Below are 15390 nucleotides of genomic sequence, written 5' to 3' on the forward strand. Positions count from 1 at the left end.
GCTTGTTAGCAAGTATCTCTCGAAGAAATGAAGAAGGGACAAGATTGTTTGGACTACATTTTCCAAAAGCAAGAAAAGGTCTTCCTTCCTTCCTTCCTTTCCTTTTTTTTAAAAAAGATTTATTTGAAAGTCAAAGTTAAGGAGAGCGACAGAGACAGAGACAGAGACAGAGAGAGGTCTTCCATCCACTGGGTTACTCCCCAGATGGCCACAACAGCCAGGGCTGGGCCTAGCTGAAGCCAGGAGCCAGGAGCTTCTTCCAGGTCTCCCACTTGGGTGCAGGGGCCCAAGGACTTGGATCATCTTCTACTGCTTTCCCAGGCCATAGCAGAGAGCTGGATTCGAGGTGGAGCATCTGGGACTCGAACCGGCGCACAACAGCCCCCAGGAAAGGTCCCACAGTGGCTCAGGAAACCAGGAATGATGATGTTTTATTTTTGGTCTTGTAGCTTTATCTGTTTCTCTCTCATAATTAGTTTGGAACAATTTAATACATCAGTTTACTAAGGATGTTAAGACAATTGGGTGCAGGAAAGAAATCCTCCTTTTGGGAATATAAGTCTCTCTCTGGTGCAAAGATAAAATAGGTGGAAAAGGAACATTCTGCATTTGTGCCGTGTGACCCGTGGGCATAAACACACGCACGCAGACCGCGTAGAAGCTGCTTTGATGGCTCCTGCTTTGATGTCGTCCCCCTCATGTTTGCTTTGCTCATTCTCCCTTAGAAAGTGTTTCCTCCACATGCATACACCCAAGACAAAGAAATGTGCATCCAGGCGTGTGCAGCGTCCCACACGCCCCCGAGATTCATTTATAAAATAAGCGTGTTATAAATCTCAGCAGACAATCCAGTATTTGCCTAGCCAGAGTGACCTCTGTACCCAGGAGGAGGGGAGGGAAAGGGCGAGAAAAAGGGGGAGGAGTGGGAGGGAGGGGGAGACCCCAGCGGCATCTGGTGCAGCTGATTGCAATTTTTCATAAATATTCGGCCTGTGTGATGTGGTTGGGCCGTGTTTGAAACTGGAAAACATACTCCTAGGCACACTCCGCGATGATAATTGCTTATTTCCCAGAGCATTTGTTTAAATTAGTATGTCTTGATTAATGAAATGAATGTGTCCTGGTTTCCTTTGGGTAGAAGTGAGCCCCTGCCTTCCCCTGTCCTGCACCCTTCCCGCCTCCTCCCCAGATCCCCAGTCCCAGCCTCCCGCCCAGGTGAGATCATCACAGTTTATCTTCTGCCGCTAAGGCTCTGCCCAGCTAGGACCTCCCCTTCGGACTCAGCCTCAGTTTACCCTTCACCGGCCACAGAAAGGAACAGAAACACTTGACTGCTTCCTGGCAGATTCCATCCCCAACCATCCAGGTGGTGGCAAGGTTGTCCGGACACACCAACCAAGCCCAGAAGACTCTGGGATGATTCCGCAGCACACAGGCCTCCCCGTGTGCCAGGCACCTTTCTAGAGGCTTCCCCATCACCAAGTCTTTCACTCCCCAGACCACCTTATAAAACAGGAACTACTGCTATCACCCCACTATATACAGAGGATCAGGGAGCTTTGTGTGTGTGTGTGGGGGGGAGCTGCTGATTCTAATCAAGGCATTCAGTTCCAAAAAGAATATCAAAGACCTGCCCCCAGCTGTGGCCAGCTCAGATTCCCTGGGGATCTGCATTGTGCTCTTATCCACCTGAATTCCAGAGCTAGCAGGGCAGGATCTGGGCTTTGAGGGGAACCTCCCAACTGTTTGGCATGGACAAAAGCAACAAGGGTTCAAGGCAGTTTGCTTTTTTTTTTTTTTTTTTTGACAGGCAGAGTGGATAGTGAGAGAGAGAGAGAGACAGAAAGAAAGGTCTTCCTTTTTGCCGTTGGTTCACCCTCCAATGGCCGCTGCGGCCGGCACATCGTGCCGATCTGAAGCCAGGAGCCAGGTGCTTCTCCAGGTCTCCCATGCAGGTGTAGGGCCCAAGGACCTGGGCATCCTCCACTGCCTTCCCGGGCCATAGCAGAGAGCTGACCTGGAAGAGGGGCAACCGGGATAGAATCCGGCGCCCCAACCGGGACTAGAACCCGGTATGCCGGCGCCACGAGGTGGAGGATTAGCCTGTTAAGCCATGGCGCCAGCCTGCTTTCTTTCTTACCCTTGGCTGTTAGGAGATCTGCCTTCCCTGGTGCTTCCCCCTGGAAAAACACAACAATCTGCCTGCCAAGAGGGGGCTCCCGCTGCAAAGAGAGACCCCGGACAATGTGCGTCTCTAAACTGTTGGGAGGAAGGTATGGGGTTTTCAGCTGCCATGGACAATTCCCACCTGGGCACACCCCAAGGGGTCTCCTTGCCCCTTTTAGAGCTGTGGATAGAGGTCCCTGAGTTAGGAAGAATGGGGTTAACTTTCCAAAGTCACCTTTCTGCATGTCTGGCTTCGAATAGGGTTTGGCTGGAAAAAGTACCCAGGGGCTGCCCCTGTCCCACCTGTTCTCCCTTCCCGGCCCTCCTACTCTGGCTCCAGTGACGATGACGGATCCACAGGACCTCCTGGGTTCTTGGGGTTACTGTAACCGTGCAAGATCTAAAATCTAAAATCCACCAGACATAGATGATCGGCGCTCTGCACACAGTCTGAGTGCTGATGGGCGGCTCTCACGGAGGCTGGCACTTGAGGCTCGTGTTCCTCTCCTGGACTGCATGGGAGCCGTCCAATAGGACAGCCTGACTGGCGAAAGGTCGCCCCATCCCCTGTCCTGCCAAAGTCAACCCTGAGCTACCTCTTGATCGCCTCAGATCCAGCTGTACCATCAGGAGAACCAGTAAGAGCACCCACAGCCATATCCACCTATCCCTGCCCCGCGCAGATGAGGTCTCTGGGAAACCAGCCTGGCTGAGGAGCCAATCTCTCCTTCGCTGGGATTTGGAAAGACCTGTCCCTCAGGGCATGGTTAGCACACTTTCCCTGGGAAAAGCTCCTTGTGGAAGTGGAAGGCCAAGCTATGAAAAGAGGGGATGGCAATGGAGGCAGGTATGTCTGCCTTCCTCCTGGAGTCCCTGCTGCATCATCTGCAGCAGAGTCCCTGCTGGTGGCGCCTCCGGCCTTGACTTTCGCCTTTTGGACTATTTGTGTTCATTAGCATCCGAGCAAGAGGTGGCACCCACAACAACCCATTCTCCCAGTGCCTGCCGGCCTTACAGAAGGAGGGAAGGGGAGGGGAGAGGAGGCGAGAGTCTGGAATCACTGCTTAAAATGAGGTTAAATACGCCAGCCCCAGCATTCTGTTCTGTTTTTCATCTCTTTCCAGGACACAAGTTGCCAGGAATTGGCTCAAAGACATTTCCAGGAAGACAGCGGTACTGACCCCTGCTCTGACCAGGTGCCCTCAGGGGCACCTGGGGGATCAACTCTCCCTTTGAACGGCAGCAAATACCAGACACATGACGGCGAGCAAAGGCCACCTGCCTCTCCACTCCTTGACCCCAACGGCATAGGTAGAACAGCCCATGCAGACCAGGGCCCTCGGGTTCTTGGTGGCACCATGGCAGAGGAAGCGTCAGAGACAGAAACAGAAGACTCCAAGTAGTGATAAAATAAATCGCTTTAATGGGCTGCTTTCTGAGACGCTAATTTTTCCTTTGCTCTCAGCCCGCCAATTTCCCCTCCCTGAGGTTTGTTGGGGGTGCACTGGCTGAACCCCCAGCCCCACAGGAAGCGAGGACAGCACTCTGACCCTACGCTCAGCCCCTCCAGGGACCTGGGCGTGCAAGTCCTCCCATTAGCAGACTGGAGTCAGCCGGCAGTCAGTCCAGAGACGCTGCGCTTCTGTGTGTGCAGGGCTGAGGGAGGGGAGAGGGGCTTTGCTTTCTGCTTCAGGTGTTTCTCTTGGGGAGGGGGCAATCACTTTGGAAATTTCAACTCTGACCTTTACACAGAAAACACGTAGACGCTTTAGTATTATATACAGGGTAGACGGGAGCGATGCAGAGGGAAATTGCACTTAATTACAGTAGTTTACAGTTTATACCCATTGGACAAATTTACTTCTTTAAAAGAAATCTCGAGATCATCTGGGACGGAGCAGGGGAGGGAGTCTATGGATATTTACAGTGTGTCTGGCTCAGTTCAACAGCGGGCGTCCCCCTCTCCTTGCCTCAGTAACAGATTCAAGTTTTCCCATCGGTTTGTTCGATGAAGGATCCCAGGGTGGACGTGACCGCTTTCTCTCTTCCTCTTCCACGGCTCTTGTCTCCCGCCTCCAGGTCACACAGGAGGACTGGACATCCTGGGAGAGGCATCAGGACAATACTGCACAGGAAGGAAGCTGCGCTTCAGCCGGCGCCTCCTGAACGCGCGCAGGACGTCGGGTAGGCGCAGGGACCTCTCGCACGTGCTGGGCAGGTCACTGGGCTTCTCCATGACAGCTGTCCGGAGGGTGACGGTGTGGAAAACAGGGTCCTTGTTGCTGGGCACAAAGTGAGTGATGTGTGGGCATCACCAGGCTTGCAGGGGACACTGCAGAGAGAGAGGGGAGAGAGCTCAGCTGTGCGCATTCGGCAGGGTCATGGGTCATGAGCCTGGCTTCTCCAAGGGAGCTGCCCCCAACTCAGGCAGCGGGGAAGGGGGCTTGGCGCTGGTCCCCGTTCTGCAATGCTGGCCCTGCAACATCTACTTCCATTAGGGAAGTCTTGGCGCTGGCTTTCCTGGACACTTTGGAAGACGGAAGGGAATAGCTGAAGATCTGGAGGGTCTATCACCGGCTGAGCTTAATCCTGAAGCTGGGCTCCACTTTCTCGGACGGTGATTTTTTTTTTTTTTTTTAAAGGCAGAGTGGACAGTGAGAGAGAGAGAGAGAAAGGTCTTCCTTTTTGCCGTTGGTTCACACTCCAATGGCCACTGCGGCCGGCGCATCTCGCTGATCAGAAGCCAGGAGCCAGGTGCTTCTCCTGGTCTCCCATGCGGGTGCAAGGCCCAAGCACTTGGGCCATCCTCCACTGCACTCCCAGGCCACAGCAGAGAGCTGGCCTGGAAGAGGGGCAACCGGGACAGAATCCGGTGCCCCAACCAGGACTAGAACCTGGTGTGCCGGCGCCGCAAGGCGGAGGATTAGCCTGTTAAGCCACGGCGCGGCCATCGGACGGTGATTTTTACAGGGTGCTCGTGTGGTTGCAAAGGCAGCTGGGTAGGAGCACTTGCCTCCTGTGGAAGTGGGGTTTCCGAGTTCCTCAGACCACCACTTCCCAAACTTACATGGAGCCACGACTGTTCCCAGAGAACCGGTTAAAATGCAGCCTTTTGATACGGATTCAACGGCCTGGGAAAGGCACAGGAAGCTGCAGTTCTAATAACCTTGGTCAGCACTGTGCCAAGGCTGCTGAGCTTGGAGCAGCAAGTCCAGGAGCCCGTGAGAAAACTGCCACTCTCTCCAGCTCCCCAGTAGGGAAGCCACTCGGGGAACTGTAAGGTGCATTCCAAGGTTTCTGACCATTGGGGGACCAGGGGAAGGGTCCTGGGGCTGTCCTGCCCAGTGGGCCAGGGGCTGGAGGCCCCGAATGGCTGGGAAGCACGCTGCGAAGAACCACAGCCTCCTCAGGGACCCTCCAGTTCCAGAGCCTGCCCCTTGCTCCTCTGAACGTCGTGAACACGGTAGCTCTCCTCCTGACTTGCCTCGGTCTCTTCCTTCCCTTTCACTTGGGTCGGCCCTGAAGATTCTTTTTTTTTTTTTTTTTTTTTTTTTGACAGGCAGAGTGGACAGTGAGAGAGAGAGACAGAGAGCAAGGTCTTCCTTTGCCGTTGGTTCACCCGCCAATGGCCACTGCAGCTGGTGCACCGCACTGATCCGAAGGCAGGAGCCAGGTGCTTCTCCTGGTCTCCCATGGGGTGCAGGGCCCAAGGACTTGAGCCATCCTCCACTGCACTCCTGGGCCACAGCAGAGAGCTGGCCTGGAAGAGGAGCAACAGGGACAGAATTTGGTGCCCCGACTGGGAATAGAACCTGGGGTGCCAGCACCGCAGGCGGAGGATTAGCCTATTGAGCCGTGGCACCGGCTGAAGATTCTGTTAAGGCTCGGGGGCTTCTCTCAGATTGTTCCCCCACCCAACACATACACGCTCCTACCACTATCATCTCATGAACCAGTGCTGCCAACCACAGCCCGACAGGAAGGGATGAGCGTGCCCATTTTACAGATTAGGTAAACGAGGCTCAGAGAGTTGAACTGTCCCAGAGTTCAGAATCGAGAGGCTGTGAGCCAGAGTCGGACATTTCCCAGTAGCCCCCTGGCTGTGTTCCTGAGGTACTCCGTGGTCAGTGTGCCCCCTACTCAGCGTGGTGCTCTGGGTCAAGCCACTCCCTCAGGCCTCAGTTTCTCCACCTGTAAAACGGAGGCTGCCGTGGATCAGACGAGGCGACAGACAGAAGTCTTCAGACTGGCGGTCGGCACCAGCAGGCCATGCTACTCTCGGGGGGCGGGCCCGAGCCGCGCGCTCACGTGAGGAGCGAGGTTGCTGACCCTTCTACATTCTTGAGGCTGTGGTCAGGGCCCGCTGATGCCCGCCCTTTGCCTCTTCTTCCTCCCTCCGCCCACCCCCATTCTCAAGTCTCTCTGCCTGCCACTCTCGGCCTTTCCCAATTTTCAGATTTCAGGTGGAGGAGAGAGAAAATGGCTTGTGACCTTGCAGGTTTCAATAGAAGAGCAAACAAGAAGAGCAGATAAGGCGACGCCAGCGGGATTCTATGGCCTGTCGTTAGGGATGGGCTTCCCAGCTATCACATGTTTGCTCACATAATAAAATGGTGGCAGGGCCCGAGATGTTGTCAAAGGGACTAGAGTTATTTGCCCCCTTCAGAGTCTAAACACAAACATCTGATAAGGGGTGCACTGGGGGCCCTCGGAGCTAGGGGCCCAGCACCCCCAGCCCCGCTCAGCCTGGCCCCGAGGATCCCTGAGCGCCTTGGTCTGAGACAGCTGCCAGAGGAGGACTCCGCCCCATCGTCTGGGACAGGAGGCCCTACTGTGTGCCAGGGGCTGTGCTGAGGGCTTTGCACACATCCGTGCTTTTAATTCTTCCACGGCTTCCATTTATTCATTTCACATCGCTGGGGCCCGGGGGGCTGCAGCTGCAAACGAGACCTCCACAACCTCACAGAGGCCACTTCCTAGTCAGGGATTTGAGCAGAGCGCAAATAAGCCGGCGTGCGTGTGTGCACAGAGAGGAGCAGGCCACAGGGCGGCGAGCAGCACTAGCGGTTGGGGCAACCTGAGGGAAGAGGGCAGCACCAGGGGAGGGCCATCGGGGCCGGCCTCGAAGGCGGCAGCAGCGTTGGAGCAAGCAGGCAAAGCCAGCAGGAGGGAGTGTCCAGGCCAGAGGCTGCAGGTGCAGGTGCCCTGGGGCCGCTGCGGTGCAGCCAGCCAGGCACGAGAGTGGCGACACTGGCAGCGTGCTGATCACACACCGGTCTCCACTTCACGGAAAACTACCGGGAAGTCTCGTGCACAGAAAGATTGCTTTGGCCGCCGCGGAGCAAGGGCAGGAGCAGGAAAAAAGTTCAGGGCCGCGGAAGGAGAAGAGCGAGACAAGGCGGGCCCTGGGCTTGGCTGAGGACAGTCCGCCGGAAATGGTGGGGAATGGTCAGATGCAAGGCTGTACGTCGAAGCCCTCCCCTCCCCCAGCCAAACCTGCTAATGCCCTGCCAGTGTGGGGTGCAGCAAAAGACCCAGAGCGACGGAGGGGCACTGTCGCTTCCTAAGAAGGGAGCAACTGGGGCAAACCGGAGCTCCTATCTCAGCTACGTGCGATTTGGAAGGCTTATGAGATCTACAAGGGACTTCAACGCTTCCTGGAAGATGGGATTAAAAGAGGACACCCATCTTCCATGAAAATGTTGAAATAACCTCGTGCTCGGCACACATACGGCCCTGCCACAGACGCACCGGGTTCATGAGTGGGCACTCAGTGGGCAGGACTGGCATGGGGACAGGATTATAGGAGCCATCAGGGTGTGCACTTGAACCAGAGCCAGGGGACTGAAGGAGACCCCCCCTCCCCCAAGAGTGAATACAGGTGAGAGGAGGCTGAAGAATGAGCCCTAGGGCTGCGCAGCTCGCACGGGCTGGGAAGTTGAGCTGCCGGCTCAGGGGGACAGGCAGCTGCCAGTCGTGCCGCAGGAGAACTGAGAGTGGCAGTGTCCCATAACCCAAGGGTCAAAAGCGGGAAGTGACTGGCTGTGTCACAGACGGAGGCTGAACAGGGAGCATTGGATGCAGGGAGGCGGGGGAGTGAGACCCTGTGCGGTGCGAGGACAGAGGCCGTCGGCAGGAGGACGTGGCCGATGCCAGTGCAGGTAACTGTCTCCTGATACCATGAACCCAGGGAAGACTGCGGTAGCTCTGCTAGTGAAATGTGATGACTGTGCCTCCCACATCACAGACGAGCCAAGTGGGGCTGAAAGAGGCACTGAGTGACTTAGCAAAGCCTGGGCTGTTAAGTCTCTCCTGGACCACCTGCTTCTGCTTTCCGAGTGGGGCAACGCGGGGACAGAAATGCTCCTTGTCATTTGAAAACCTCCTCCCCAGGCTCTCCACACACTCAGGGGAAGCTGAGTGGAGCCGGTTCCGCTACCTGGGTATTCCCCAAGCAAAGTGGTGACAAGTCCTCTGGCAATGAGTCCTTCCAACGAGCAGGTGCAAAACCGTCCTCCTCCTCTTTGGGCAGGTAAAGATGCTCAGACACTTTGCTGAGGCCGTACAGATAGAAACTGGGGGACTCTTGCGCTCATATCTGCCTGACCCCCAGGTCAGTGCTCCTAATCCTCACCTCACCACCCCTGGGGGAGGAAGGCTGGGGGCGGGAGCTGCCAGGGGTTTATGGTGAGGCTGCTCAACTGTGACAGGTCAGCACCCTGGCCTGGCGAATCCTCTAGGGGTCTTCTCTTGACCTCTCTATAAACTAGGAAGTGAAGCAGTGGGCAGAGAAAGTTGTGGCAATAGCAGTCAGCTCAAAGCCTGCCCACACTTGTTCTTACGGAAGTCAGGGCTCGCTGTGGTCTTGTCTCCAGCGGGAAGGGTGTGGCCATGCAAGAGTTCAGGCACAAACCCACTCTGATGGTAACTCGCTCGCACCCCAGCGCTGAGGACGAGAGGCGGGCACAAGCCCTGCAAAGGCCACACGGCAGTGGCTGCAGGAGGATTCTTGGCAGCAGGCAAGTCCCAGCCTGGGGTTCCTGAGCCGCCATCCCCAAGGCCCCAAAGGCATGTCTGTGTTGACAACACAGGCACAAGTTCAAATCCTGGCTTTGGCCTCCTGCCTGTATAACCTTGGGTCATTGTTATGGGTGCTTAAAAATAGATCCTGGAAGGTGAGTGGTGGTTAACGGATTTGGAGTAAGAAGGAAGACTATAGTCTGGAAGTGCAGCCCTGGAATATATCCTCTCTGTCAACTTGACCACACCTATTCCCCACCCCCCCCATCTCAGATTCTGTTTACCGCTCTGTAAATCAGGCCTAAAAATATCTACCTTGCAGGACAAATGAGAGAGTTGGCCAGGAAAGGTAAGATAGAGAAGCAGTTGGAGTGCTGCCTGGAAAGTGGGAGTCCGTCTGAAAATACTGGTTCTGAATTCATCTATCTGTCTGTCCATCCAGTATTTCTTGAACAGCTACTATAGCCCAGGCATTTAGCTAAACACAAAAGGGCTCACGTGCTTTGAGAGGCCCCTCACTGCTTGCTTGGATCCTGGGAGGTAGGTGACAGGGTACCTGTGTGTCAACAGGAAAATGGAAACAGGAGTCTGGAGTCCCGGCCCAGGAGGTGGGATGTGCTTGAGAGGCGTCCTAGCCCTCAGGAATGTTATCCTCACAACCTCCTCTGCCCACAGGTGGATCTAGCAATGAGCAAAGTAGCGGAGGAGTTGGTGGAAGGAGAGACGACCGTCTCCCACGCAATCCCACGCAGAAGGGACAGGGATGGGGAGCAGCAAATACCCCATTAGGCACTTCAGACATTTTGTGGAGGTGGGATTGCCCCCATTCATAGGTGCAGACACTGAGTTTCGCCATGGAGAAGGAACTGCCCAAGGTCACGTAGCAGGGAGTGACGGAGCTGGGACGGGCCCAGGGCTGTGGGCTTTTCCTGTCACCTTTGCCCACGATGGGGGCTCTCTGACCCCAGCACGGGGCGTGCTAATTCCTGCCTTGGTACAGCCATCAGTGTTCTGAGGAGCCCTGCCCAGCAGTGTTCCACTCTGTATAATACAGCTGTCCCCGCACGCATTTGACCAAAGACTCCTTCTCTCCCCACACCCCAGATGCCCATGGATACCCAGCAGTGGTCTTGAGATCTCTTTTGGAAAATTATACTTTAAAACAAACAAAAGGCAGAACTGCTGGCAGATCTCTTTGGGGTCTCATATCTAAGCCTTAGGAGCAGAGTCTGCACAAACAGTGGGCTACCTTCTGCCGTCAAGAGCGCCCCCCCCCCCTTCACGTCATTCTGCCTTCACTAGTCCTTCTTCAGATCGCAGGAACGAAGTGTCCCGATTGGAATACAGCACCTGGGCCCAATTTCTACTCCTGTCCTTGACCATGGGAGCCAATGAGAGCAGCAGGAGTCAGCAGGGGAATTTCAAAGCTGAGTCCTGGACGGCAGGTGTTGTGCAGGCGGAAGGAGCTCAGGATGTGGAGTCCAAGGCCAAAGTCTGGAGGTCCAGGTCTAGAATTTATCACCCGTGTGACCTTGGGCAGGTCACTCACTATCTCTGAGTCTCAGTTTATTTCTTTGTACTTTGAAGGTGGCAATAAAATGATGTGATCGTGTCCCTGAGAAGCATAAGCTGCCAAGTGCCCCATGAGTGTTTTGGGTTTTAATCCCTCCTAAGCAAGCATAATCCTCCTCATGGCAGAAATGCATCTACTGCCGGATCCCTGCCATGTCCGAGCACTTGGAATGGTTCTAGAAGGCTGCTCGTCAGCTTCAGGATCGGCTGTCGCTCTGTGCCATGGAGGGGAGAAGCCAGCTGGGGGCTGCTGGGCAGCGCCTCTGAGAGCATCTTGAAGCATTTTGATTAAGAGACCATTTCCTGAATCCAGAGGACGTGTTTCAACAAGCAAGCATCAAAGTCAACTTGGGAAAGACAGGAATAATTAATCACGGTGCTGTCTGGGGCTGACCGAGCGGCAGATGGATTGATAAACCTTTCAAAGGGGGCTGTATTCCCAAGCAGGGCCGCTGCGCCTGGCTGCCCCCCGGATTGAGATTTGTGAGCACAGATAAATGTTTTCCCTGCTCACTACAAAGAGTGGGAAATCGCACGGGAGGCGGAGGGGAGGGCGGTGGGGGGTTGTCCTTTCATCTTCCATTGGGTGATTGGGTGAGAGAACAGGGGCCAGGCAGGTCCCACACACCTCGCCCTCTGCCCCCGACTCTGGAGCCTGGCCCGCCAGGCTGTGTGCATGTTCCAGTGCCCAAGTTGTGCCAGGTGCTTAATCCACCTGGCCCGGCTGAATCCTTAGGAGGACACCTTACAAAGCTCATTTTGCAGATGAAGAAACAAAGGTTCAGAGAGGCCAAGGTCACCGAGAGAATGGCAGGACGGAGCCTAGAACCAGCTGCTCCACCATGCGCTACGGCTGGGAGGAGATGGGAGGAAGGGCAGAGCAAGCCCATGAACGAAACGACCCAGAAACACATGGTGGTGGATGGAATGTGATTGGCAGGGCTCAGATGGGAAAAAGACCATCACCGAGACCAAATCCTGCTGAGAGCCTCTGATATGAAGTTCAAGGCTGTTGCCTACTTATCTAGGAATCGATAAAGGCCAAACAGTTCCCACATTGCACAGACCCCAGCTGCTAAAAGGTCTTATTGTGTTGCTCTGGAACCGTGTTCAGACATCTCGTCCTGTTTTCTAACTTCCTGTTTTCTAACTCGGTGTCCCCCTTGCAGCCCGCCTGCCCAGGAGACAGCGATGAGCCTGGCTGCTGGCCATCTGTTTCTATGGCTTTGTCACCTGGACAAGGAGGTGGGAATCAGTCATCTGGCAAAATGATGACTAAGCCGCTAGATTCCCCACTTTCAGCGCACCAGGAAGTGGACTCCAAGCTTCCTGATAAAACACCAAGCGAATGCGGACCCTGGAAAGACCTGGCTGCTTCTTGGAGAGCCCCCATGGAAGCTCCCTCGGAGTGGACAGAGTTCTGGGTCCAGCAGGGGTCCTGGCTGCGGAGGGTCAGCCCTGGGGCTGACTCTCTACTCTTTCACTACCTTGTGGATCTGCAGGGATCCTTCCTGCAAAGCGTGGAACTCAGCAGGGGGTCTGCCCCTCCCCCCCTTCCCTAGTCATCAGTTGATCACAGGGCACTCACTACGCATTCTCAGTGCCTATTGGCCGCACGTCATCCAGGCTCCAGCGACTATCAGACTTCACTGCTCATGTAGCACGCCCGCTAGTCTTTCTGCAAGTAACTCACAGAGCCTTGGGAGGGGGCCCCCAGAGAGACACACTTGCTGCCTCTGTGCCACGTCCACAGCCTTGAGTCATCACCCCCAGCCCCGGCCCCGTCCTGCCCGCATTACCTGTTTGCTGGAAGACATGTTGGTGAGCGTACTGATGCTGCTGGTGTCTGAGACCACCATGGCCGACGGAAACCGGGAGGTGTGGGAATACTGGGGGGGTTCCTGCTTGTGTGTGTACACTGCAGAGACAGAGTGGGGACAAAGTCAAGGTGCACATCTAGGCACACCCCCACACACACACACCTAGTCCCCTCCCCCCGACCCTCCACATAGCTCCTCTTTCCCTGGGTAGATGGAAGTGGGTGACGGTCACCTGTGCAGGGGTGTGCAATGTGGCTAAATCCCTGCTCCTTAATCAAGTGACTCAACCTCAGTCTCCTCATCTATAAAATGGGGATGCTATTTGTTGCCAGCTTACAGGATGCTATGCTTAAAGTACTTTGTACCAGGTTAAAAAATAGCCTTGCCTAGTGTAAATGCTCCCCCTTGGGGTGTCAAGGCTTCAGCAAGTGCCCAGTGGGTGTGTGGTGCCTTTGAGATTTGAAGCCTAAAGGAGTTCTATGTAGCTGGCCAAGACAAGAATGCCAGGTCTCAGGGCAGCAGCTGTAGACTGAGCAACAATTTCAATCAGACACGGGATAATTGGTTGCATCATTCTGAGCTGATGCAGTTTGCGTAAAATGGTACCAAAGCTTTATGACATCACAGCAGCTTTATGACATCACAGAGACGGAAGACAATGGCCCAAAGAAGACTGGATTGAGCCTGAAATTCTGGGAGCACAGAACTTGAGTTTCAGTGGTTTTTAGTGCTTCTCCACGAGTCTGGAGCTTCTGCATGCCTGGGAGCTGCCCCTGAGCCTTGTGCAAATTCCAGTCACATGACCAAGTGACAAATGCACGTGGGTGCTTGGCGTGACGCAGGGCCCAAGGGATCCCAGGACACGGAGCCCACCGAAGAGTCCTCCAGTATCGACCAACTGGGGTGAAGGTCACGGGCCTGCCTCTGCTTGCCCTTCCCATGCAGGGAGGCTGGGCATTGCCTGGTCCACGGCCTCAGCTGTCCCACATAGGCCTGGCCACCGAGGGAGACTGCCCTGGGGCAGCAGGCAAGTGGGAGTCACATTGCCAGGCTATGGCAGATCTCAGAAGCTGCAAAAACGTGACCGGAATGCGAGCTGGGGCTCAGGAAGCAGCTCCCCCACCTGCACGGGGACTGAGCCCCAGGGACGAAGACAGACAGAACCTACTGTGCTCCCTCAGTGTGCTACCTGCTGGAGTCAGGAGTCCAGTCTGGCCCCAGGCTAACTCCACACCGCACACTTCCCTGTTGGTCCCGAAGTAGAGGAGAGCACAGGACATCCGCCTGCTCCAAGGCTCCTCCCCAAGCTCCTAGGCTGGGGTGGGGGCCACAGCTGGAAGACTGGGGGCCTGGGGCTCAGGATGGAAGGCAACAACCAGGTAGACATTGGGGAGGTGCAGAAATGGGGAGCAGCCTCTGTGTCGGGAGCAGACACTCACGATGACACACAGGTGGCGTTTTGCACCTAGGTCCAGGGCTCCTGATTAGAGATGTGTGCGGTGGATAAACTGGAGGGCAGAGTTACTCTAGAAAGTCTTCTATTTTAGGCAGGCAAACAGGATGCAATTAAAGGGCAACCTTGATTATCTGGAAGTAGCTTTTTGCAGATTGAATTTTGGACTCGAAAGGCTAAGCTGAGGCTTGTTGGGAAAGGGTGCTGTGGCCGATTGGTGATGTCTCTTCCCTGGGTGCTGGAATGGCAAACTGGCACGTGCTCCACCTGCCATCTGTCTCCCAGCCCTTTACAGGTGGGCCCGTGCTGCCACGCCAAACCTTGCCCTCGGCACCTGAGGCTAGGCAAGAGGACTAGAACGGGCACAACAACATGGAAGAATTACGGCTGAGAAACTGGCTGGCTTGGTTGTTGGCAGGGAGCAAGCCAGCCCCTTTCTAAGGAAATGCACAACCAGGGAGGGAAGTGGCGGTGGTGGTGGTGGTGGGGGCTCCATCCCCTGGCCCACCCGTGTCCTTACTGTGCGAGTTCTGTAGCTGGGTCACAGCAGCCATGAAAGGTTGCTGGGCCATGTGGCTGCCGGGGCTCTGCTGCATGAGGGGCTGCTGGTGGGGGCTGTGCAGCTGCTGGGAGAACTGCACGGGCTGCAAGGCTGCCAGGCTGCCGGCCACACTGTTGATGACGGGGACGCTCTGGGCTTGGGACGAGTTGAGGCCTGTGGGAGCAAGAAGGAGAGGTCAGCAAGGCTGCGTGGGAGCCTGTGGAGCGGGGAGCGGCTGGCGACACTGACCACCACACACTGGGCTGAGTGCCTGAGCACACCATCACTTGGGAAGGGACTGCAGGGGCAGAGACGTGGAGGATGGGAGAGATCAATCAGCTTGCTACGAAGTCACGGGGAGCTGTGGGACGGACCTGACCACAGCCTGAGAGGCTCCCAGAGGCATCCTGTGGCTGCCAAGACTCAGCCCGGGGAAAGCTGACTCAACTTGCCCACTGCCCCCATGCCACACTGGGCAAAGCTGAAGCTGGGCACCCTAGGGCACAGCGCACTGGCCAGATCTATGTTTCCAGTAGAGGCAGGAAGGTGCAGGCGCCTACAAATTGATTGAGAGCAAAACCACCCCCACAATCCTGGGAGTCTGGAGACCCTCATTGGGAGGCTGTGCCAAGACCCTGGGAAAGGTTTTGAGTCTCTCAGGAGCTGGGAACTCAATCTGGGCCTCCAATGTGGGCGGCAGGGACCGTCCCCCAAGTGTGCACATTGGCAGGAAGCTGGAATCAGGAGCAGAGCTGGGACTGGAACCCAGGCAGTCCCATTCGGGACATGGGAATCCTGAGTGGCATCCTCACTGCAAG

General features: G+C 55.7%; 1 protein-coding gene across 3 annotated transcripts in view; it reads right to left on the minus strand.

Annotated features, from left to right (window-relative positions):
• Positions 1-3632: 3632 nt before the first annotated feature.
• Positions 3633-15390, minus strand: part of HNF1B (HNF1 homeobox B) — a 55050-nt gene continuing 43292 nt past the window's right edge. The window contains exons 7-9 of one of the 3 annotated variants that reach the window (XM_062216224.1): positions 14552-14746; positions 12558-12676; positions 4393-4498 (exon numbers count right to left, since the gene is read on the minus strand). In XM_062216224.1, the coding sequence (XP_062072208.1) occupies positions 4478-4498; positions 12558-12676; positions 14552-14746 (335 nt within the window). In that variant the 3' untranslated portion in view covers positions 4393-4477. Of the gene's footprint in view, positions 4499-12557; positions 12677-14551; positions 14747-15390 lie in introns of all 3 variants that reach the window. The other 2 variants (XM_062216223.1, XM_062216226.1) reach the window with 2 other exon arrangements.

The sequence above is a fragment of the Lepus europaeus genome, chromosome 18 (genome assembly GCF_033115175.1).
Source record: "Lepus europaeus isolate LE1 chromosome 18, mLepTim1.pri, whole genome shotgun sequence".
NCBI lineage: Eukaryota > Metazoa > Chordata > Mammalia > Lagomorpha > Leporidae > Lepus > Lepus europaeus.